The sequence below is a fragment of the Pseudopodoces humilis genome, chromosome 26 (genome assembly GCF_049639895.1).
Source record: "Pseudopodoces humilis isolate 2021_Gansu_Grassland_sample_001 chromosome 26, ASM4963989v1, whole genome shotgun sequence".
NCBI lineage: Eukaryota > Metazoa > Chordata > Aves > Passeriformes > Paridae > Pseudopodoces > Pseudopodoces humilis.
In genome coordinates this window covers 3,335,737-3,359,697 of record NC_142225.1, presented here as the reverse complement: position 1 = coordinate 3,359,697, position 23,961 = coordinate 3,335,737, and the positions used below count along the sequence as shown (strand labels likewise).

The following is a 23,961-nucleotide window of genomic DNA, read 5'->3' as shown; positions in this document are numbered from 1 at the left end:
CCCAGCTGCGACATCCCCCCATGTCCCCAGCCGTGTCACCCGCGGCTCCCCGCGGCGCCCGCTGCCCTTCGCAGCGGGACTGTAAAGCCCTGCCCGGGATTCCCGGAGAGCCGCGGGTCCCACCCCGAGCCAAGGGCTCGAGGCTCCCGGAGGCACCGAAGGGCTCTGCTCCCCAGAACACCCGCCCGGGAGCCGCGACTCCCCTGACCCCCGTCTGGGAACTCTCGTTCCGCGGGGGATGGGACTGGAGCCGTGTCCCCTTGGGCACACCCCGTGTCGCCCCTGCCCAGCCCGGGGCTCTCCCGCCCCGTTTGGGGGTTTGAACCCTCCGGGAGCGACAGGAGCGGGATCCGCGGGGAAGGGGAGACGTCCCCGCTCCCCCCCTACACACCGCGGGCACTCGGCACATGGCACCCCCGGAGCAGCGCCGGGTGGGGACAGCAAGAGGGGCAGGGGGAGACCCGCGACCCCTGGGGCTCATTGCCATCTTCTCCGCGGCCGCGTTGTCACCTTGCGCGGCCGAGGAGCCGCCGCGCCGGGCCGGGGATTGGTCGGCTAAAAATGCCGCCCTAATCTCCGAGCTGATCTTTACCCCCTCCCTCCGCCCCATCTGCCGCGACCTGCCCGCGATGCGCAGCGCCGGCCCCGGGAGAGGCTCTGCCGCTGTCCCCGCGGCCCCGAGGTACGGCCGGCGGGGCGGGCCGGGGGCGGCGGGGGGCGGAGGGCTGGCCCCGGGGTGCAGAGGGAATGCCGGGGATCGGGGCGCTGTGACAGCGCTGTTGCCTCCGGTGTTTGAACCTGGTCCGCGCCCTGCGCTAGGAAACGAAACCGCACTCGACCCGTTTTAAGTGATTTCCAACTTGTGCCGGACCGTGCCGGGTGAGGAACGGGAGGGATCGAGGGATGCGCCGCATTCCTGGAGCTGCCCGGTGCCATGCTGGGGCTTTGCTACCGTGTCATCCCCTCCTTTCTTCCTTTCGGGGGCAGCATGGACGGAGCTGGGGCGAAGCTCCTACAGGGTGACCCCCAGGATGCTGCGACCATTGCGGCATCCCCTGGGAGAAACGCCCAGCCCGGCTCGTCCCGCGGAGCAGGAGCTGTCCCTGCCCGCCTGGCCCCGACATGCTGCCCACGGACACTGTCCCTGTCGCTGTCCCTGCCTCGGCTGCATCTCCTCCTCACAGCTCCTGCAGCTCCTGCCTTGGAAATGGCAAAGCAAGTGCTTTGCTAAACGGATTAGAGCTTTCCCGGCAGCCTCCCTGGCTGCTCCCGCATCCCTCGGCCCCCTTGTCGCCTTCCCCGGGCAAACCCCCATCCCTAAGCCAAAAGTCCGGGTCGAGGCCGTGGCCGCAGCACAGCAGAGATTAGGCACTGCGGCTCCCAACATGCCTGACCCCGAAACCCTGGCTGAAGCCCTGAGGGTCCTTCCCTGGGGTTTTGTGTTCCCTTTGCAGGAGCTCAGGGAAAATTGGGGAATTCACCAGGCAGCGGCTCGGCCGGTGCTGGAGGTGCTGCTCTGCCCCAGGGTCTGCACTGATCTGAGCGCCCCTGGCCGCTTTCTCTCCCTCCCCTCCGTCCCCTCCCAGGGTGTGTGGCCGCCGGAGGGCCTGCGGCAGGACGGGAGCGGGATTTAACCATGAAAGGATTGAGAGAAGAGAGACAGGCACTGGCAGGGCTCAACAGTGACGTGCACAGCGCAGGGCGAGAAGGGAAGGGACATCAGCAAAGAACATCAGCACCAACCAGGGCCACGTCCTGAGCCCAAAGCCTGGGCTGGGCCCTGTGTGGGATCCCCCTTGCTGGGAACGCCCCGTGCCCAGCTGTGCTGGTCCCTGCCAGGGCAGGATGGCACGGGGATGGAGCCAGGCACTTCCAGCACAACCCTGGCACGGCTCTGCCCGGGGACAGACTTTGTCCCAGGGGTGCCAGCTTGGCCAGCGTTTGTGCAACACCTTGAAGGCAAACTCCGGACCTGCTGAGCTCCTGTGGATGATCCTAGAGGAGGAGAGGCCGCATCTAGCTTGCAGGGGCAGCCAAGGCAGTGTCCAGCTGCCCTTGGTGTGGCACAGCGTGGGGGCAGCGAGCCCCAGCAACACTGTGGCTGTGGGTGAAATGTGCAGGCTCCTCAGGCAGCTGCCTGCAGCCAGCTCCACACTGCTTCCCAGGAAAAATGGAGCCTTTATGTCCCGGCCCCAGCCCCTTCCCCGGAAGGGCTCGGAGGATGCCCCGGCCGGTCACAGGCAGACAAGAAGGGGATTGTTTCGGTGGGATTTGGGTTTCTGGGAGCACCTGCCCCGCCCGGGGCCCTCCACAATGGCTGCCTGTCTGCCGCAGAGCCGCCAATTATCCTCCGCGGCTAATTAGAGATGCAAAGTCGCGCTTGCATTCTCCCAGCTCCCCGGAGGGCTCCTGGGACCGGCGGCACATCCGCAGCGGCAACGCAGCCCGGGCACGGGGCGAGCGTGGGGCACTGGCCCCATCCGGCCTCTCAAGCCCCAGCTCCCACTCCACTCTGGGAAGAGGCAGTGGAGGACAAGAATGGGCTCGGGATGCCTGGGATGCCCTCTGTTCCATGCACACCAGTCTTCCCTGGACCACCCATGGGCCCTCCCATTGCTCCCAGAAACAGCTGAGCCTCATAACTCGGGGCTCTGCCGGGATTTAGGGAACACATTTTCATTCCTTGCCGGGGAGGCAGACAGGAGCTGGCTGTGCTTGAAACCCCCCAGTTCGTGCGAAGGCTGGCACTCCTGCCTGGGTGATGGGCAGGCAGCTGATCCCTGGTGGCATCTCTTCATTCCTGCCTGCTCTGGCTCCAGCAGCCACTGGGATCACAGTGTGGGCTCATGTGCCCCAGCTTCTCTGTTTGTGCTCCCTGAGCTGTAATTCCAGAGCGGCAAGTGGCCCCATAAATCAGAGCTTATTTCCTGCCAATACCGTCTGCTGCTTCCCACAAGGAAAGTCATCTACAGGAGAAGTGACTTACCACTGAAAACAGTAAACGGTGGGATGGTGAGAGCCGGAGAAAAGTTTGTCGTGACCGAATTTTTGGTGAAGGAACCGAGGAGGCAGAGTTCCCACCTGCTCCCTGCATGGAACAGCCCAAGCTGCAGAGAAGGGGACCTGAGCTGGTGCCACCCACACAGACCACAACACGGGTGGCAACAGCTCTTTGCACTGGGGAATCCCCCCCAAGTCATTGAGGTCCCCCCATCACCATCCTGGAGAGCATTTGTCACTTAATGTTTAACGCCAAGGACATTTTCCCCTCTGCAGCAGGGATGCTGTCAGGGCAGGTGGCAGCTGGGCATCCCAGCAGTGCCTGCAGTGCCCCTGTTCTGGGAACTGCCGCCTCACTGCACGAAAGGACCATGAGCAGTTATTCAGCACCCTCTGGCTCCTCACCCTGAAACGCCAACAGGCAGATTCCCCATCCTGAAGGAACCACCATCCATCCCACTCTTGTTCGGGATTGGGGGCATTAAATCACTGGGATCTCAGCTAAGCTACAGCTGTGAAACCTTCCGGGGGCTTTTCTGTCTGGCCATGAGGTGGGCTGGCTCGGGTGGCACGGAGCTGGAAGGAGCCGGAAGGCAGGCGGGCTGGAGAGCCCCACCGAGCTTCATTAGGCAGTCGAAGGCGCTTGTTAGGGGAAAGCTGAGCCGGCGTCGGAGGCCGGCAGAGCCCCCCGGGACCGGGTCGCATTCTCTGGGCAACCCGATCCCGGCGACAGCGGCGCCGGCAGCCTCATTACTGCAGCCTCTGCAGCGGCTTCGGTTACTCGCCTGGACGCTCTCGTCTCCTGCTGGCTTTTAATTTCCCTGACAACCCCCGCGAGCGGGGGGATGCAGGCGCAGTGTCGGGGAGCCTGTCATCACCCCCACCCGCATCCTGCCTACTTCCCGACGGCTTCCAGCCCCCTCTGCCCCCGGGACTCCCATCCCATAACAAGCCCCGGCGACCCCGGGCATGAGCCCCGGGGCTCGGGAGGAGGCAGATGGGCAGATGGCGTTGAGGGGGAGCTGCCCTGCTCTCCTCCAAGAAGCCTTTGAGGGTGCAGTCCCCTCACCCCCTTCCCCAGCCCTGCCGGGGGGAAAAGACTGTTCCTGATTCTCTTGCCAGCCTGTTCCCAGCTGGCACATTTGGCAAGGAGGCGGCACCGGCTGCCTCTCCGAAGGCGTTTTGGGGTGTTTATTCCTGCAAAAGCTGTGGCTCAGCCCCAAAACCCCCCTGCAGCCGCGGGGGTGACAGAGAGGCCGGGGCAGCAGCGGAAGAAGTGCGTGGCTCTGTCCTGTCCTGTGCAGGAGGGACAGCGACCCCCGGGGTAGCAGGACCAGGAACCCTGGGGGGGGGGGTCCCCAAAGAGCCCCCCGCCCCATGGCCCGGGGACAACGAGTCCGATTAGGCCCTAACGGAGCCCGAGGCCCGACCCGCCATAGCCCGGCCGTGGTGCCCACCCCCCCCGGGCCGTGCCCGCGGTCCCCGCAGTGGGGCGGCCCCGGTGGGTACCCTGGGCGAGGGTCTGGGGCCGGCGGGTCCTGCTGGGGCAGGGGGCAGTGCGGAACCTCGGGGTGGGCGTGGACGCGGAGATTGGGGAGTGGGGTCCGTTCCCCCCTCCCCCCATCCCCCCCCCCCCCCCCGGATGATTTTCGCAGCAGCGGCTCCATCCCGGTTGCCATGGCAACGGGCGGCTCGGGCAGGCGCGTGCCCGCGGCCGTGCGCGCCGCCGCTGCCCGGCGGGAGCGGAGCGAGCGGAGCGGAGCGAGCGGAGCCCCGGCCCCGGGCCCCCGGCCCCCCCGGCCCCCGGCAGGTGAGCGCGGCCCCCGCGGGGGCAGCCGGGTCCACTGCGGTGACGAGATGCGGGATGCCCGTTACCTTGCAGGGATGGGGTGCGGGATGCCCGGGTCCCTTGCGGGGATGGGGGGACGGCGGGGGGGGTGCTGTGCAAGGACCGGACAATAAGGCATGGCTTTGCACCCTCAGGCAGGACACAATGTCCCCTGATCCCTTCTGCAAGCCAGGGAGGTTGGGGGGAATGTATGACCTTCACCCTCTCCGTGTGTCCAATGGGGTGCTGGGGAAAGGGACACCCCTTCTGCAAAGCTGCCGCACTCCCGGGCTTGTGCCTCAGTTTCCCCATCTGAAAATAGTGGGGGGAACTTGTGCTGTCCCTGTCATCGCTGTCCCCCTTCCCAAATAAGCACCTTACCCCATCACTGAACCCCATCCTTTCAGCACTGTCACCCCAGCTTCTCCCTTGATGTCCCCCCCATTTCCCCGCTTTCCTGTCCCCTCTGGCTCCAAATCTGTTTCCCCACCACAGACAGCTGAAATTCCACCTCTCCTGCTCCCAGCAGCCCCCTTTGCCTTCTGTCACCACCAGCTCTGGGACCATCCCACCAAGGCTCAGGGGACAGGACCCCCGTGTCAGCGCGTGACTCTCCACTTCCCCCCTCCCTGATGCGGAAGCGGGGGGATGGCACTGCCGTATCCTCCACCATCCTTGCTTGCCACTTCTGGGTTTAATTGCAAACCTCATCTTTGGATTTCTACCTAAACCTGGCTCCTGGGACCACACAAATCCCTGCTTGGTGTCCGAGCAGCCTTGTTTACCACGGCTAGCTGAGGCAGCAGGATGAGACAGAGCTGCAGAGCTGGGCAGCCAGTGGAACCCCCATGTGAGGCTGAGCCCCCTCTCCCTTCCCCAGGCCTGAGCACATGCAGGGGGTTGGAAATCCTGCTGCTGCTGCCCCTCCCGGGATCCCCATCCACATTTCCCATCTGCATTCCCGGCACATTCGCTGTCCCTGAGCTGGGCTGCAGGCTCCCCTAGAGAGACACTTGCGTTATCTGCAAATGCCAAGCAAGCTTCCAGAAATTTTTGCACAAGGCTCCTAAAATCCCTAGAAGATTAATGGGTGCCCTGAGCAGGGCAGTTTTGGGAGCACAGAGGGAAGGTCTCTGCAGAGCCCACATGAGCTGTGAAGCCAATCGCTGCCGGGGCTTGGAGCAAATGTGTCTTCCCTGGCTACTGCAACCTGGCAGCACCTGGCCCCCGGCAGCCTCCCGTCTGTGCACAGGACACGAGGCTCCTGGTACTGCTCCTACATCTCTGAACCTCCTTTCTGGTTTGAGGGAGCCCACAAGCCCTGACCCTGCAGGTCCCCGGGCCTCAGATCCCCCATCGATGCAGATAACTCTGATGGAAACAAGGAGGCTGCCATAGGCGCATTCCACCCAGGATTCGTTGGGAAAGTGGCTCCCAGAAGTTTCCCATTTCCTACGTGCTCCCTCCAGGGTCCTGTTGCCCTTGCAGCCGTCTCATGCCCTTCTCAAACATCAGGTGCTGCTCTGGCTGAAATCCCATGGAGAATCACCCACCATTCTGGATTTGGCTCTTTGTCCAAGGGCTCCAGCCCTGCTCATGTTACAGCCAAGGGGGTTTTGCCAGGGAATGCAGGAGGGACCCTTGAGCCTGCTCCCATGGAGACAGTACCCTGCAAGGGCCCAGGCTCACCACCTGCCTGCCATTGGGCTTGCTTTGATGATGAAGGGGCAGGATGGGTGCTGAGGCTGCTCAGCCCTGACCCTAGGCGCTGCTGGTGTGGAGCTGCCAGTGTGAATCAGCAGCACCCACTTAACCATTTCCTCATAGGGTCCCCATGGGCTCTGGAGGGGGCCACACTTCAGCCACACCACAGCCAAGCCCCTCCACACTCCCAGACTCCCTGAGCTCTGACCCTCAGCAGCCCCAGGAGCATTTCCCTGCCGCAGCCCCATGGGACACACGGACTAGCCCTGGGGTGGGAGCCCCACAGCTGCCCAGCTGGGTCAGGGTTGAGCAGCAAACCAGGCACAGCTCCTGCAGTTGCAAAGCCTCTTGTGATGCACGTCGGTGTCACGGGTTTTCCCTGCCACTGTGCCTTGGCCACTTCACCCCCCAAATGTGGCCGCCTCAGCCCCAGTGTGTGGCCACAGTGGGAGCAGCACATGGGCACTGGTACCCTCGGTGGATGCAGCACGGCAGCCCCAGAACATGGTGGGAGATGCTGCTGCCAGGCTCCTCTGGACCTCCTTGGTTGAATCCATTTGTCTCGGCCATGAGTGATTGTCATGTGGCCACAGTGGTGCACCATGGTGGCATTGGCGCTGCACCCTGAAATGGACCCTCAAGCAGCCCTGTGCTAAGGGAGAGCAAATGACCTTTCCTGTGGCCAAAAGCCCGAGGCCCAGCCCACTTGCTTGGATCCCCACAGACCAGTGCAGCTCCCAGTGTGGCTTCCACCCGCCCTGGATGCTCTCAGCAATGGTCACTCACCCACTGCCCTCCCAGCACCGGGGCTCACACCTGGTGTGAACCTCCTGCTTGGGGACAGGATGGAGACAGGTATGGGGACATAATCTCGCTCTGTGCTCTGCTCCTCTCCTTGTAGTGCATCTGCCACCATCCTGCCTTAGCCAGGGGCTCTTTGCAGCAGAGGAAACTGCACCAGAGGCTCTGCAGCCAGTCCTGCCCCTGCTCCCCACCAGGCTCAGCCAATGTGCCCAGAGGCAGGAGTGTGACAGCCCCATCCCCTGCTTCTTGGCTGCAGGAGAGATGCTGGGTCTGGGACAACAAACACACCTGGGGAGAGCAACCTGGGGACAGGGGACAGCAGGACTGGACTGTCCCACCTCGCTGGGGATAGGGATCTGCCAGCCAGGGCTGTGCCCTGCCCATGGTGTCAGCTGCACCAGCCTCTGCATTGCAGCAGCTTCCTGCCTGCACAGGGCCACGGCCACGGCCCGGCCCCCACAGAGGGCAGAGACCCCCCCTGCAGCAGCAGGGGAGCAGAAGCTGCCTGGAGTGTGAGGAGAGTTGTGTCAGTGCTCAGTGCTGAGCAGGCTGACAGGAGAGATGCGCAGGGGGGCCGCTTCTGAAGGAGCAGCTCAAGGGCACATGGAGCAGGAGCTGGGACAAACTCCACCGTCACTTGATGCCAAACGCTCTGTGGCTTCTCCCTGGCAGCTCTGTGGATGCAAGGGGCCAAAGCAGAGCCCCCAGGCCGAGGGTACCCAAGCGGCAGCGCTTGGCTGGGGCTGGCAGCTCTCCACGTCACGGCTCAGCCGCCAGCTCTGCAGGCGCTGGGCATCACTGCCAGCTGCCCTGATGTGAGGTGATGGGCTGTGCTGGGCCAGGGGCTGGCAGGGGCTGGCAGGGGGCTGGCACATGTGGCACAGGCAGCCGAGGCAGCCTGGCACAGTGGGGGCACACGCATGTGTGCGGGCATGCCAGGATGGTCGTGCGTGGGGGCGCGTGGCAGGAGAGTGGGAACGAGGCGGCAGCGTTAGCTGGGAAGTGATGCAGAGCCAAAAATAACCCCCAGGCTGCAGCTCAGACCAGGTAGTAGCTTGGAGAGGGAGCTGCGGCAGCCACGTCCACAGTGCCCCGTGGCACGAGTGGCTCGCTGGGGGCAGCTGGGGCTGGCACTGTGCCCGTGGGTCCTGGGGCATGCCCAGCCATGGGGGTGCTCCCTCCCTGCAGTGCCTGTCCCAGGCCCAGGGTGTCACCCTGAGGGTGCCCTTGCCATGCCAGTACATCCTCTGCAGCAAAACCCAGGGGTGCAACACCCAGGCACTGCGCTGTGCCTGCGGCTTTCGGGGGAGGACAACACAAGCAGCACCTGCAGGGTCCCTTGGGGTTGTGCCACCAGGTGCTCTGTCAGCACTGCAGGTGCATTGGGGCAGCCTGCGGATGCTGGGGTGGGGAGGGCAGTGGCAGTGCTGTGGTGCCAGGCAGTGGCAGTGCCATGAATGCCAGGCAGGAGTGATGTTGGTGCCATGGATGACCAGCAGTGGTGGTGATGCTGCCATGGGTGACAGGCAGTGGCAGTGGTAGTGCAGTGAGTACCAGGCATGGCTGTGCCATGGGTGCCAGGAGGAGTTGTGGTGGTGCCGTGAGTGCCAGGAGGAGTGGTGGTGATGCCATGGGTGCCAGGCAGGCGCTGGCGCTGTGTGCTGCCAGCTGCAGGGGGACGCTGCTGTCCCCCATCCATCTGCGTCTCGGCGGCTGAGCGAGGGACAGTCACGCGTTTATTTTTAACCATCTGGGGAGGGTGGAGGGGATTGGTGCCGCTCTGGTTATATCACTAAATCCCTGCCAGGCCCTGTTAGTTCCAGCACAGCGAGCCCTGCGCCGCGCTCCAGTAACTGTTTCAGGTCCTCGTCCTCCTGGGGCCATGCCCTGCCCCAGCCCTGGGACACCTCAGGGCCAGCTGTGTGCACAGCTGGAGAGTGTGGGCACTCACTAGAGTTCCCCACAGGACCCTCTGTCCCCAGCCCTGCCCTCCCACCCCACCACGGGGCAGAGCACAGGCAGCCAGGCCTCCCCTCTGCCCATTCCACCTCCCCAAGGAAGGGATGGTGTGTGCGGTTCACGGCCACATCCCTCTCCCACACCACTTTTGGCGACAGGGCAGGAAGAAATTTGAACTGCTCGTGGCCACCTTGTCCCCATCCCAGTGGCAGATGCCAGGCAGGATAGGCCCAGTGCTTTCCTGTGGAAACACTGTCCAAATCCAGCTCAGAATGGGGATGATGAGAACACCTAGGAAACGGCCACCATGGTCCCTCTCCATCCCCATGCAATGCCACCAGCCCCCTCCCAGCTCTTGGCGAAGCGGCAAAGGGTTAAGCCACACAGCAGGGCCACGTGGTGCTCTGGGGATGCCGTTTTTCTGGAGATCAGGATGGATTAGGGTGGAATATCAGGGTGAGAATTCCTTGGGCAGCGCATCCTCTGACCCTGCCATGGCCCCTTGCCCAGAGGCTCCCAGTGCTGAGCCAGGCCCTGTCCAGTGAGCGCCCACTGTGCTGCTCCCTGTGATTCCCTCCCAGCACCACTGGCTCCAGGGGTATTTGGATGGCACCAAGAGGGTGGTGGGCACTGGAGGAGTCTGTGGGTCCAGAGCTGGAGCGGGAACCGTCCCCATGCCTGTCCCCTGTACCCAGATGTTTGTCCCACAGAGCTGTTGGCAGGAGGAATGGGGGTCCTCTGCACCCCCCATGACTCCCCTCTCCTGTCCCCTCAGTGCATGAGGCTTGTGTTTGCCCGAGAGACCCCCAGTGCCTGCTCTGACGCCTGAGGCAGCGCCGGGAGCCATGTCGGGTTCCTATGACGAGTCAGCATCAGCCGCCGAGGAAACAACCGACAGCTTCTGGGAGGTGAGTCCTGGCCATCCTGTCCTCCCACAGACACCACTGCCACAGTCACTGCACCCCGGGCTGTCCCCTGGGCTGGGGGCTGCCCTCCCTTCTCTGTCTGAGAGCATCCCTACTGTGGTGGCTCCGTTTCTGAGCTGGCTCTGCCGAAGGTCTCAATCTTGGCCATCCCTGAGTGACAGAGGGGTTGGAGGGAGTTTGGCTTGAGCAGCCCCAAGCCAAAGCTCCATCCCTGCACCCCCAAATTGCCTGGTGCTTCCCCTGTAGCCACCCAGGCCAGCTGGGGCTGAGCCAGGCAGGATGGTCAGTGCCCACAGCTGCCTGTCCCCACACCCCTCTCAGGTGGGGAACTACAAGCGCACAGTGAAGCGGATCGATGATGGACACCGGCTCTGCAATGACCTCATGAACTGCGTGCACGAGCGGGCCAAGATCGAGAAGTCCTACGCCCAGCAGCTCACTGACTGGTCCAAGCGGTGGAGGCAGCTCATCGAGAAAGGTACTGTGGCTTCCCCAGGGGCAGGGTTTCCCTGGGACACCTGGGTCCCCGTGTATCATCACAGCTTCATCTGGCAGAAATGAAGGGGATAAGGGCAGTGGAGTGACCCCCAACTGTCCCCTCGGCCCCCAGGTCCCCAGTATGGCAGTCTGGAGAAGGCATGGGCCGCGATCATGACGGAGGCGGACAAGGTGAGCGAGCTGCACCAGGAGGTGAAGAATAGCCTCCTGAATGATGACTTTGAGAAGGTCAAGAACTGGCAGAAGGACGCCTACCACAAGCAGATCATGGGGGGCTTCAAGGAGGCCAAGGAGGCTGAGGATGGCTTCCGGAAAGCCCAGAAGCCCTGGGCCAAGAAGCTCAAGGAGGTGAGAGCAGCACAGTGTCCTGGGGCATCCTTGTGTCCCCAGTTCCAGCTCTGTGTGCCCAGTCCAGGCTGGGAGAGATGTGTGGCATCTCCCCACAGGCAGAGGGGTTGACAGGGGGCTGTGACCACTACTCTGATGTCCCTTCCCTGTCCCCACAGCTGGAGACAGCCAAGAAAGCCTATCACCTGGCATGCAAGGAGGAGAAGCTGGCCATGACCCGTGAAGCCAACAGCAAGGCGGATCAGTCCAACACTCCTGAGCAGCAGAAGAAGCTCCAGGACAAAGTGGAAAAGTGCAAGCAAGATGTGCAAAAGGTGCAAGACACTGCCCTGTGCCAGATGCATGGGGAATTGGGCAAGGGAAACCAGTGGAGATGGTCAACATGTCCCGTTCTCTACCATTGGTTCCCATTTTCCCATCCCTGTGCTCCTGGAGAAGGATAAAGACATGCAGGCAGTGCTCAGGGGAGTGTAAGCTGGGCAGGGATTTACCCCACTTATGGTGCCTGATTCCACGCACTGAGGCTTCTGGCTCAATTTGGGCTCCCCAGCTTTGGAGACCCCCAAACCAGACAGCACCCAGAAATGGCCTTTGAGACGCTTGAGGTACAACGAGGGTCCCTCTTGCATTTTTTGCAGACTCAGGAGAAGTACGAGAAGGTGCTGGATGAGCTGAACAAGTGCACCCCGCAGTACATCGAGAGCATGGAGCAGGTCTTCGAGCAGTGCCAGCAGTTTGAGGAAAAGAGGCTCAACTTCCTCAAGGAAATGCTCCTGGACATCAAGAGGCACCTGAACCTGGCCGAGAGCAGCAGGTAGGGGCAGTGAATCCCAGCCAACACGATGGTCACCAAGAGGTACCAGAGTGGCAGGAGGTTGTGCAGGAGGCTGGTGCCCACTGGTGACTTGGAGGACACGCAGCCTGGGCCCCAGGTGACGGCTGGGGTATGTCCCTGTGCCATACTGTCCCTGGGGGTCCACCCTGACCCACAGCCCCTCAATCTCTCCCCACAGCTACGCCAACGTGTACCGGGAGCTGGAGCAGACCATCCGCATGTCGGACGCACAGGAGGACCTCCGGTGGTTCCGCAGCACCAGTGGCCCCGGGATGCCCATGAACTGGCCCCAGTTTGAGGTGAGGCCGGGGGCCCTGGCTGGGTGCTGGCAGCCCTGCAGGGCAGCCGGGCACTCAGGGGTTGGTTGCTCTGTGCTTGCAGGAGTGGAACCCAGACCTGACGCACACGATAACGCGGAAGGAGAAGCAGAAGAAGGGCGAGGGGGTGGCCCTGACCAATGCCAGCAGCGTGGGTGACACGGGGGCTCAAGCAGGCGAGCGCGGGAGGTGAGGGCTGGCATGAAGGAGAGGTGCCATGACAGGCACGGCCTTTGTCTGTGCAAGCATTTGGGGATGGGGATGTCCAGGGTGACAGCCACCCCTCCCTCTCCTCCCCTTCCAGCGTGAGCAGCCATGACCGTGGGCAGACCTACAGCGCTGAGTGGTCCGATGACGAGGGCAGCAACTCCTTCAACACCAGCGAGGCCAATGGCGGCGCCAACCCCTTTGACGAGGAGTCGGGGGGAAAGGGCGTGAGGGTGCGGGCTCTGTACGACTACGATGGGCAGGAGCAGGATGAGCTCAGCTTCAAAGCAGGTATGGTCCCTCGCCAGTGCCAGATAGGATGAGGCTCGTCTGCTGGAGCTGTGGGTGTGAAATCCCTCAAATAATTTCTGAGTTGGCCCAGCCTTTCAAAAAGTTGAACTGTCAGAAAAGGGAAGGCAGAAGCTGAGCCCAGATGCAGAAGGGGCAGGAGCAGTGGTGGGACAGGGCATATGAGGGCTCAAGGGTCACCCCTCGCCTTTCTGTCCTACAAACTGGTGTGCCCAGGATGAGTCCTGCAAACCCCCTGCATCTCCATCCCAGGGAGAAAAAGTGGGTGGGAGAATTTCCAGCACCTGCAATGAGCTCTTCCCTTCCACCTTCCTCTCCAGGTGATGAACTAACCAAACTCGGTGAGGAAGACGAGCAGGGGTGGTGCAAAGGGCGCTTGGACAACGGGCAGCTGGGGCTGTACCCTGCCAACTACGTGGAGGCAATCTAAGTCTTGTGATGTGCTCCTCGTCACCGTCAGCAGATAAATCCACCCTCCGTTGTCTCCATCTCTCCACCAGCCAACCAGCCATTCTGCCGTCTGGTCCTTCACCCCTCACCCTTAGAGATTCAGACATATTTTCCGACCAAGCTTTTATTTTTTTAAGAGTTGTCTCCGAAGAGTATTTTGCATAGTCGCTTTCTTCTAAGATAACGTGAAGCGAAAGATGACGTTGTCCGTTCGTCTACGTTAGTTGAATTTATTTTTTTTTCTGAGCGAAAAGCTGATACCTCAAGATCTTAAAGCCCAACCAGTGAGAGCTCCTGATTGGTTGGTTTTTAAAGATACTGAAATCATGAGCCGCCTTCTGATTGGCTGGAACTGTTCTGAAACACACGGTGCCGAAGTTCCTGGGACCAACCAAATTCATCCCAGAAAACCGAGAGGGATTCGAGTCTGACTCCGTTGGGTTTTTTTTGGGTGTTTCCACGTTCTCCCCAGCTATTCCTCCCGCCCCGAGGAAGGGGGTGAATGCCCCCTTCAGCCCCGCGGCCATCCTTGAGATGCCCAGGTAAGGTGGGACCAGCCCCGCCATGGAGCTTGCTGGCATCACCTCAGCTTCCTCCTCCTCCCGGCTGGGCTGTCAGCACACCTGGAGCAGGCAGAGGCTCCCGAGCCGATGCCCAGTCTGTGCTGCAGGGAGCAGCATCGCCCTTCGGGTGGGCAGGTATCCAACGCACACCAGATCCAGGTGAGATGGCCCTAAAATCCTCCAGAGAAGGACCCACCAGGGCCCAGCGCTGTGGAAGCACCTTCACGCCCAGCCTGGGATAGCGAGGACTGCCTTGGGCACTGCTGGGGATGGTCCCCATCCACCCCTTCCTGAAGAGAGGCAGGAGCAGAGCAGGGACGGGGGATGAGCATCACCTGGCCTTGCAGGCTGCCGGCAGGAGATGCAGCCAGAGCAGGAGGGCTCAGGATACCCAGCCCAGGCAGAGCAGCTGCCTGGCAAAGATGGCCGAAAACAAGACACATCAAGGCAGGGGAATGGCCGCAGGCTTTGCCCTTTGCTTGTCCCCACGGAGTTCTCCCCTTCCTCCCCCGGGCTCTGCCCCTGGTCCTGCAGCTCCCGCGGCTGCTGCCACCCAGCACGGCCACCCCCACCCCCTGCCTCGGGTGCATTTGCCATCCCGAGCTCTTCCCTACAGATCATCTCTCATTCCTTTCCATACCATTACCCTTAGCAGCATCAATGCCATCGGCTTCCCGCACGCTCCTCCTGCTCCTATCCTGCCCCCTCCGTTGGTTTGTGAATTTTTTGGCCCCAGGGATCCGGTGTTCTTGTGGAAGCAGGGGAAGCACTGTGTGCTGGGCACGGTGGGTGGGAGCCATCCCGGCCCCTGCCAGGTACCGGAAGAAAAACCACAAAGTCAGAAAAGACCCAACCAACCACCTGTCTCAGCAATGCACCCCGGTTTTTGTACATTGATTGTGTAATTTAAGAAGTATATATATATAATATCTATATCTCTCGTGATTGTATTTCCGTGGATACAACAACAAAAAGCAGCAAGAGAAAATAACCGAGCTCTGTCAGCATCCTTGGCTCTGGGGTCTCCTTTGCTGTGCGTCTGTCTCACCCCCGGGGGGCGGCTGAGGTTGTGGACCCTCACCCCAAGGTTTTGGGGTGCAGCAGGATGGGGGGTTCACATGCATTGCCGGGGGCGAGGGGGGACAAGGGGAACAACCACTGCCTTTGGGGACTCCTGTGCCACTGCCAGACAAAGCCTTGGGAAAGCCATGGAGGGGCTCGAGGTGATGCAGGTTTTGGGGCTGCTCCAAGCACCAGCCCTGACCCAGCGCTCTCCTGAGCCTGTGAAAGCCCCGGCACAGCAGGTTGATGTCACCTCCTGCCCTCCCCCACCCTGCCAGAGGACCTGTGTGGGGGACACGAGATTTGGGGCACCACTGGCCCACCCAGCCCATCCTCACAGTGCCCCCACACCGGCTGCGTTGGGGGCACACAGCAAATCACAAGATACACTTGGCTTTTTTTTTTCCTCTTTCCCCCCATTTTTTTGTTTTTTTCATCCCCTTTTCCAAAGGCCAAGGTAGTTTTCCTCCTTCCCCTGCTCCTCGCCACCCTCCATCTCTCCTGCCAGCATGTGAGCAGGGCTGTCTACATCCGCTGCTGTGGGAGCAGCACAGAGCAAGAACAGAAGGGAAAGGCAGTAGCTGGCACCAGCAGATTTTTTAAGGGGAAAAATCAAAAGACAAAGAACCAGGTGTTTTTCCTTTTACGCTGCCACAGAACATCTCTGGAAGTCCAGGCCACGCCTCGGCATTTGCACAACTCATCACCAGCCGAAAATGAGAAGCAAATAAACAAATAAAAAACCCTATAATATAAAAGATCAACATTGCCAGGTAACTCTGACTCTGGTGCAATAAGCAGGTGAAGCAATTCCCAGCTCTCTGCCCCAGTTCAGCCTTGGTGGATCACACTCTGGTCTTATTGTCCAGAGGGAAATGGCAAAGCTGCTATCTCCATTTCCCCAAACTCTGGAATTGGGCAGTCCAAGTAAAATCCGAATCAAGGGACGAGCTTTGTGCCAGGGCACAGAACCTGGGCTCTTAGGAGGATGCTGGTGGCCCCGTGCACAAGGATGGGGGACCCACACTGTGCACAGCCCCACACCCACATTTACAGCTGCTCCCCTTGCAGAACTCCCGTTTGCAGTCCCAAATCCCAGTGAAGGGGAGAAGCTGAGCATGTGCTGGAGTGAAAAGCAAAGGGGGGGATGCACCTGTCTCAAGGGGGTGCCCAAGGTCCCCGGAGACACAGCTCCCATTGCTGGCAGCACCCTTGGTTGGTGCCAGGCTGCTCCCACAGGGATTGAGACAGGACCCCACCATGAGCAGCAGTGGATGTCCCTGTCGGTGCCATTGTCTCAGCTCATGCCCCAGGCTTTTTCCTCCCTGAACAACGGCTGAGGTGAAGCCACCTACAGCCAGAACGCGGGAGGGAGGAGAGGAGGGGGGACAGTCCAGCCACAGTGCTCACCCTTCCCATGGCAGACAAGGGCTCTGCACGGTCCTTGCCCCGCACCAGGGCCTGCTGGAGGTGAGGGGGTCCCTGCGTCCGTTTCCAGCAGGTCCTGGCAGGGGAAGCCCCGCACCTCAGCCGAGGTCCTTGCTGCTGGCAGAGGGAGGCAGTGAAGGTCCCCCGTCCCTCCCGGCGCTCAGCCGGTCCCGCCGCCGCTCAGACCGGGTGGACGAACTGGTAGACGAGGCGCTGGGAGATGTCGGGCTTCCGGATGATTCCTTTCTTGTAGTACTGCCGGATTGAGCGGCTCAGCTTGTCGTAGTTCATGGCCGGGCGGTTCTTGCGGATGCCCCACAGCCGGGCCACCTGCGCCGAATCCTCGATCTTGAAGATGCCTGGCAGAGGAGCGGGGCACGGAGGGTTACAGCATCTCCTGCCCCACTTCAGCCCCGCAGCGCCCGCCTCGGGACCTCTGGGGCATCCCCGCCCACCTTTGTCCTTGTTGAGCCAGCGGATGAAGCGCCCGTAGTTGTGCGGTTTCAGCAGCAGCTCCTTGAGGAACTGCCAGAGGTGGATGGGTTGGCCGGAGCAGGACGAGTCCGCCTCGCTGTCGGCCCAGCTGGTGTCACCTCCTGCCACGGGAAGGGACGGGTGAGAGGAGGGAAGGGACAGAGCTCGCTGCTGTGCACCATCCCAGGAGCTGCACGAATCAAGGAAGCCCCACTCGATGCCAGAGGGGCTCAGCCCAGGCACTGGGTCTGGAAGCTTTGCTTTCTCCTCCCTGTCTTGAAGCAGCTCGGTCCTGCCTTTGCTCAGGGGGTGTGGGACAGGGCCACTGAGGGGTTGGAGCCATTTCCCCCTCGCTGCATTTTGCAGAGAGCCGTGGGGCTGCTCTAGGGCAGAAGGAGTGTAACCGCACAGATCCCACAGCAGCAGCTGCTCCAGTGCTCCGGATAATTGCAATTAAGCAGGGAGGGACCCCTCAAGGAGCCCGGGCCCACCCGAAACAGGAGTGGGGCTAGTGGAGCTGAGCCCACACAGAACTCACCGCAGTATCTCACGTCTCCAGGGGCAGCCTTCTCCTTCATCCAGGCGGCTGGAAGGGAGGAGCAGGGGATCAGGGGGCCATCTCCTGCTACACAGCATCGCCCACCCTCCCCAGCTCCCTCCCGCTCCCTGGCACCCACCAGACTTCCAGATGTCGAGGTGGGCGTGCAAGATGTCGCCGCAGGCGGGCGAGCGCTGGCAGAACTGCTCCTCGGACATGGCACACAGGTCCTTTCCCGACAGCTCCTGGAAGGACTTCCCGATCTGCGGCAGCCGGTATTGGTGCTCCGTCCACAAGATCCACTTCTGCACATTCCCGGGGCTCCAGTCCGTGGGGTCTGGGGGTGAAGGGAGTGAGTGTGGCCAGCCGGGAACCGGCCCCTTCTCCCGCGGGAGAACAGCCGCACTCCCCCAGATCCCCACACGCGGCTGCAGCCCCTCAAATGCAGCATGGCTCTGGCTCCCACGCCAGCGCATCCCTCCCCTCCCTGGCCGCACCACGAGAGCGCCGGGAGAACCCACCTGAGGCTATGTTGAGGAGCTTGCAGGCTGTCTCGATGTCCTTCAGCACCTCGCCCACCACCATGCTCTGCACCTGCTCCAGCGAGTGCTCCTCCAGGTGCAGGCTGTCCTGCAGGTCCCCCTCGGGCCCCAGCCCCAGGCCCTGGCTGTCGATGATGGGACATTGCTCCGGCTCCTTCCGCGCCTCCTCCCGCCCGCCCTGGGCGCTGCCGTGGGACGGTTCCCCGGCGCCCTTGGTGGCACAAGCCGTGTCCTCCGGGTAGAGCATGTCGAAGTAGTGCAGGCAGAAGGCCGGCACGGGCTGCTCGGGGGTGCTGGGGGGGCTGGGGCTCTCCGGGCAGCCCCAGCTCCGGGGGTCGAGGTCCCGCGGGGGTGGCAGCAGCGTGGGCTCCGGCCAGGCGAGGCGGCCGGGGGGCAGAGCGGTCAGCCCGGGGCTGGCGCTGCCCATCCCTCCGCTCAGCGCTGGCTCCAAACCTGCCCGGGGAGGAGAGAGGAGCAGAGCTCAGCCCGGCACCGCTCCTGCCTTCCCGCCCAGCAGCCAGGCACAAAGGGAGGAACTAAGCCTGTTAGAGGGGAAAAACCCTCTGAAGAGCCCCACTGTGCCCGGAGCTTGTGGATGAGTGCGGGGTCAGCCATGGCTTGGGGGGCTGCCCCCGGTTTGGGAGGGCCAAGAGCAGCAGCAGCCAGCAGGGAAAAGGAGCTCAGGAGATGAGCAGTAGCTGGTCCCTGTTTAGGATCTGGGTGTTCAGGGTCTCCCCAGAGGCTGCACCCCAGGCTGGCAGCAGCTCAATCCCAGGTGGAGCTGAGGCCTCGGTGGGAGGCAGTGGGGGGCACTGGGGGGCTCCCCAGCACCTGTGCAGGACAGCCCTGGGGTGATGATGGATGCTTGAGCCACAGGGACGCATTTCTGAGGGCGGAAAACATCCTCTGCTGCTTCCACCTGAGGCACAACAGCCCCCAGACCCAAATGTCCCGGGAGGGACTGAGCCCAGCACCGCAGCACCCAGCCCTTGGTTGCTGTTGCCAACTCCCAGATGAGAACTTTCCTTTTAAGGACAGGATAATTGCAATTACCTTCACTCTCTTGCAAGAAAAACTACCCAAAATCTGCCTGTCCCCATCTGTCTCTGCATGCAGGGAGTCCTGGAGGCCATGGAGAAGAGGATGAACCTGCTGAATTTCCATGGCAACACCAGGGAATGGCTCCATCTGTGAAGAAATCTCCCCAAAAACCATCCTGAGATTTTGGGGAGGGGAAGCCCCTGCCAGGGAGAAGCTGCTGATTGGCATGGCCAGGGCACTGCACCTTCAGCATTGCATTTCACAAGAAGAACCATAGCAAACTGGTGGTTTAAAAGCAGAAAAATGAGCTTTAGCAATGGAGCCGACAGTGGGAAAGGAGCATGCAAAGATTGAAACACCTCAGGACACCAGGCAGCGCTGAAGGGGAACAGGGGGCAGTGACCAGGGAAAAGGGGTACCCTGTTGCTCCAAACCCCAGCTGCGGGGACAAATGTTTAAAAGATACAAGAGGAAAAGATCCTCCAGGCAGAGCACAGCCCCCAAGCATGGGGCTGCTCAGTGAAGGAGAGACACTGGGGACCCAGCCCCATGTCCCATGTTCGGGGAGGAGTTAATACAGCTCCTGAGGATTCAGGGCTCCCAGGAATGTGGGTTTTGAATTGCCTGCACTTGGGGGAAGCTCATCACCCTTGGAATAGCCTGAAGAGCTCAGAAAAACCCATGGAAGAGCCAAGGACACCTAAACAGCTGCCATGGCAGCCTGAGCCCATGGGGACCTGGGGAGGGACTGTGAGTTCAGGAGTTGGAACTCACATCCCTGAGTGGTTTTAGTGGCACTGCAGCAAGGAGGAGGAAGAAGAGGGTGCCCAAACCCTCTTCTAGTCTGGGGCTGCCTCCACCATCCAAACAGTTTCCCTGAGAGATGGTGCCTGCATCCAAACCTCTCCTTGATTTGCTTGGGATTAAAAGAGCTTTAGGAGATCAGCAATAAATCCAACCTCACGCTGCTCCCGGCACAAAAGGGAAGTGGTAACAGCTTGTGCAGCTCCTGCACTGTGCTGGCCATGGGGATCTCTGAGGAGGGGACAGGGGCCTCATCCCCAGTACCTCTGGGATGTTCTGTGAGGCCACGGTTCATCCTCACACATGGAGGAGCAGGGCTATGGAACTATCCTCAGGAATGCCGCAAGATGGATGGCCCCAGCTTCACCCTCATCCTGTTCCCCTCCTCCCTGATGGGACCAGAGAGACCCAATCCCTCGGGAAGTGTCCCCAAAAGCCTGAGCTGTGCCCCACCAAGGGCGCTGTACTCTCAGGGCGGGGGCCACTGTTTGACTTTCTCCCTCTCTGGCACGCGGGCGGCCGGGCTGGGTGGGACCTGTTTGCACTGCGAAGCCACTTCAGGTGGCCTTTTTCCCCCTCTTTCCCTACCCCTTTTTGCATTTCCCTGGAAAAGGAGAGCTGGAGGAGCAGCCCCATGTGCACTGGCCCACAAGGCACCCAAAACCCTTCCCACTCCCTGCCCGAGCTGAGCTGGGTCATTGCATCAGCCTTGGCAGACGCTCCACAGAGAGCTCCAGCTCCGGGGCTGGGATGGGGTGGTGGGACTGGAATGGGGTGGTGGGACTGGGATGGGGCTCCTGCACTTGCCAGGGCACATTGCCAGCATGAGCCCAGGGCCGTGGGTGGTGCTGGGTCATGGCTCAGCTCCACAGACCTGCAGAGACCCATCCCCACAGAGACCCCACAGGGGATAACAATGGGGCCAAGGACCCCCGTGCCTCCCCGAGCTCTCCTGGTAAGTGCAACCCACCATGGCTCAGGGTGGGACACGAGCACCAGCGAGGGTGGAACGCTGGGATCAGCCCTTGAGAACGAGAGAAAAAAAAAAAAAAGAAGGGAAAATAAATTCACCCACCCCCCACCCTCGAACAATGGGTCCGTTAATTAAAATTAAATCTGCGGTGGAACAGGTTGTGCCGGAGTGGCTTGGAAGCCCCGTGGGACTGGGGAGGTTGGCCCGCTGTGGGAGGGGTGCTGCCCACAGTACCCAGGATGTCTCCCAAGCCCCTGGGCAATTCTGAAAACCCTTCCCAGGCAGCTGGGGTGGGAGGCCAGAGCCAGGCTCCAGGGTCACCCCTCCAGGGTCACAGCACAGGCATATGCTGTCCCTGGAGAAACTGGGGCTGTGCAAGACCCAGAGCTGTCCCAGCCTGCCCAGAGCGGCTTGGACTGAGCCAGAAAAGAGAGCTGGGGTCCCTGCACAAGCCAGGGCTGCAGCAGGCACCCAGGTGGGTGCTCAGAGGCTCCTGACAATTTGAGATCCTGCCAGCATGTCCCATGCACCCTGCAAGCCCCAGAGTGACAGCTGTGCCATGTCCTGCGCCAAACCCTGTGCCATGCACCCTTCTTATCTCTGGGTGGAGGAAGCATTGGCCAAAACCTCCCCACAGCCAGGGCAGGGACTGGAGACGGCGCTGGGGGAGTGGGGAGGTGATGGAGCAGGGGGCTGGTTCTGGTACCTGCATGGTGACAGAGTTGGGGCCAGAGTAAGCCCCAGGCTCACTCTGATGCACCCCCGGGGGGATGCAGCCCTTCCTGGGGGTCCTGGACCCTCGGCTCCCCAGCAGCCTCCTCCAACACCACCGAGGTGCCCTGGCTCCTGCTGTTACCTGCATGGCTGCTGGCACAGGGACCAGGTGTCCCCATGGGTCTCCACGCCCTGGGTCAGGCTGCCCTCTCCATCAGCGCAGGGAGGCAAACAGCAGTGACAAGCACAACCTGCCAGTGACCTGAGCAAAACTCAGTGCTCGGTGTCCCCCCGGTGAGCAGCAGAGCTTGGTGTTCCCCATTTGGGGCCAGGGAGCCCCTATTTATAGCAGCATCTTCCCCCCCGTGCTCCCAGCCCCAGAGAACACTGGTATTGTGGGGATTTGGCACCCTCACAGCATTTGTGTTTCACTAACCGAGCAGAACCACAAAAACCAAACCCGCAGCCAAAGTGACTCTAGGGCTGACAAAAAAAAAAAAAATACCCCAGCAGGAAAGCATCTGGGACAGTTCAGGTCTGGAAAAGGGATTTGGTTTCACAAGACACCCCAGAACTGGCAATTCCTCAACAGCCACCCAGGGCCCTCCATAGAGGATCGTGGCTGCTGGTTTGTTACATGGTGCCCCTAAGGTCACTATCCCCTGCCTGGCCCAGGGGCTGGCAGGACCCTGGGTGTCCCAGCTGTTCCCAGGTGGGCTCAGGAGGAGCCGGCCCTGAGAGATCTGGCTCCATCCCACCCTCCTTGCTTGAGCAGGAGGAGGTTGCAAAGACACAAAAATAGCAAATCCCATATCATTTCGGGTGACACCATCCAGAGAAATGCCAGAGCCTCACACCGAGGGACAACCTGTCCCTGTTTTGCCCTAACGACACCTGAAGGAGCAAGGAGCTGTGAACGGGATACTGACATGGGATAGCACCAAACTGGTGCCAAAAGCAGCAGGACCCCCTGGAGGGAGGGAAGGTGGGCTGAGTGGGTGCTGGGGCAGCACAGGGAGACGGGGGTCGCGGCAGCGCGGGCTCCTTACCTCGAGGGTGTGCGGGCTCAGAAGCCACATGGATGCCAGCGCAGGGTGACAAGAGCCGTCCCTGCGGCACTCGGCGCGGTGTCTGCGGGGGACATGGCCCCGGGTGAGGTGTCCGAGCACGGGCGAGGAGTGCGGCCGGCAGCACCGCGCTCCGCTCAGCGCCGGCTCCGCGGCGGCAGCGCGGCTGGGCTGAGCCCCATCGGCACCGGGCTGAGACGGAAATGAGAACCGGGCACCCCGAGTGGCTCCGGGGGCAGGACAGGGACCAAGCCAGCGACGGCTGTGTGAGGGGGGTGCCGGCAGTGAGCGTCAGGGCTCAGCCAGAGCCGCCTTTGCCCATTATATCCAATTCCTTCCTTATTTACCTGAACAAACAAGCAGCGCTGACCTCAGCCGAGGTGTTTGAACAGCCCGGGCCGGGTTAACCCTTCAGGTGCATCCAGGGCAGGCTTAGGCCAGAACGGGCCTTGGGAGGGGAGTGGAGCAAACCCGGGCACCGTTAACCCCTTCCCACCCTCACATGGGATGAGACAGGGACAGGGACAGACAGACACCTGGCTCCTCCTGGACTCAGACCTGCAGCACAGAGACCTGTCGGATGTGTGAGCGTCGGTGGCATGACATCACTCCCAGAGCAGGCTGGGCCATGCTGGGGCCGGGAGCATCCCTGAGAGACATCCTGGGAGCATCCCTGTGTGGCACCTAGGAACACCCCTGACCCGAACCCCAGAACCATCCCCTGCCTGAGTGCTGCAGCCACGGACGCAGCCCGTGAGTGAGGGTGCACAGAGCTGTTGGGGTGAAGGCAGCCCCCGACAGCACCCAAACCCTCCCAGCTCAGGGACACAGCTCTGTCCCCTGCCCATGGGTCTGTGACTGTGGGATGGGGCATGGGGACACAGCGAGAATGTGCCACGCTCCAGGCCCAGGTTGTCTCCACCGGCATGAGCAGGAAAAAGCAGTTCTGAGCAAGACAGACACCGAGCTGGTATTTACTGTCTTTTTTTTAGCACATGAAGCAGGCAGGGCAGTTAAGGCAGTTCTCCTGCTCATGTAGTGCTGACAAAACCAAACTCCCACATGCCCTAAAAACCCACGTCAGACCAAACCCCGCCACAAACACCCACAGGTTGGCCCCACGTCACCATGTCCCAGCAGGCACATGGCCCGTCCCCAGCCCACATACCGGTGGCAGAGCTGGCATCCCTTGCTGCCCTGAGCCGGGGCAGGCACAGCCGATAAGCCACCCGTCAGAAATGTTTGCCGTGAGGAAATGAAAACCTGGAGGAAGGAGACCCCGCTGCGGGCGCTGGGAAAGGGCTTCGGTGCTATCAGCAGCACCAGGAGTTTCTGCCTCCCTTTGAAACGCCTCAATGTTATCTTATCGTGGGGAAAGCTCCCCCTGGATCAGGGCTCCCTGTCTCAGGGGAGTTATTTTCTGCTGTTTTGGTAAACACGGCTGGGCCTGGGACACATGGCAGGGGCTGTGGGGGAACCCCAGGACAAGCAGCTGTATTGGGAAGCCGCCAGGCCCTGCCCGGGCTTTGCCAGAGGTTGGGCATATTTGATTGGGATGTGGCACAGCCAG

The 23,961-nt window shown here is 61.7% G+C and overlaps 2 protein-coding genes across 3 annotated transcripts; one reads left to right on the top strand and one right to left on the bottom strand.

The window, feature by feature from the left end:
* The first annotated feature begins 537 nt into the window (after window positions 1-537).
* Window positions 538-14,755, top strand: PACSIN1 (protein kinase C and casein kinase substrate in neurons 1). 2 transcript variants are annotated; one of them, XM_005529364.3, is made up of 10 exons: window positions 538-682; window positions 10,071-10,203; window positions 10,543-10,699; window positions 10,832-11,067; window positions 11,226-11,381; window positions 11,706-11,881; window positions 12,081-12,201; window positions 12,284-12,408; window positions 12,524-12,717; window positions 13,056-14,755. In XM_005529364.3, the coding sequence occupies exons 2-10, from the start codon at window positions 10,141-10,143 to the stop codon at window positions 13,163-13,165; spliced, it is 1,338 nt and encodes a 445-aa protein (XP_005529421.1). In that variant the 5' UTR covers window positions 538-682; window positions 10,071-10,140; the 3' UTR covers window positions 13,166-14,755. The 2 variants fall into 2 exon arrangements, with proteins under 2 accessions (XP_005529421.1, XP_087923195.1); XM_088067069.1 differs by lacking the exon at window positions 538-682 and adding an exon at window positions 4,722-4,810.
* Window positions 14,756-15,444: 689 nt separating this feature from the next.
* On the bottom strand, window positions 15,445-22,698 carry SPDEF (SAM pointed domain containing ETS transcription factor). The gene is made up of 6 exons (XM_005529366.3): window positions 22,374-22,698; window positions 17,772-18,245; window positions 17,390-17,587; window positions 17,251-17,298; window positions 16,694-16,834; window positions 15,445-16,597 (listed from the first exon to the last, which is right to left on the bottom strand). Exons 2-6 carry the CDS (start codon window positions 18,217-18,219, stop codon window positions 16,419-16,421), a joined length of 1,014 nt encoding a protein of 337 aa, XP_005529423.3. The 5' UTR covers window positions 18,220-18,245; window positions 22,374-22,698; the 3' UTR covers window positions 15,445-16,418.
* Between the last annotated feature and the right edge of the window lie 1,263 nt (window positions 22,699-23,961).

Excerpts from the sequence above, each read along its gene's own strand:
- SPDEF (XM_005529366.3), bottom strand. The coding sequence starts at position 18,219 with ATGGGCAGCGCCAGCCCCGGGCTGACCGCTCTGCCCCCCGGCCGCCTC. Across the intron at positions 17,588-17,771 it reads GCTCCTCAACATAGCCTCAG|ACCCCACGGACTGGAGCCCC; the intron begins GTGGGTTCTCCC and ends CTTCACCCCCAG. Across the intron at positions 16,835-17,250 it reads TGGAGACGTGAGATACTGCG|GAGGTGACACCAGCTGGGCC; the intron begins GTGAGTTCTGTG and ends TTCCCGTGGCAG.
- PACSIN1 (XM_005529364.3), top strand. The coding sequence starts at position 10,141 with ATGTCGGGTTCCTATGACGAGTCAGCATCAGCCGCCGAGGAAACAACC. Across the intron at positions 11,068-11,225 it reads GGGCCAAGAAGCTCAAGGAG|CTGGAGACAGCCAAGAAAGC; the intron begins GTGAGAGCAGCA and ends CTGTCCCCACAG. Across the intron at positions 11,382-11,705 it reads GCAAGCAAGATGTGCAAAAG|ACTCAGGAGAAGTACGAGAA; the intron begins GTGCAAGACACT and ends CATTTTTTGCAG.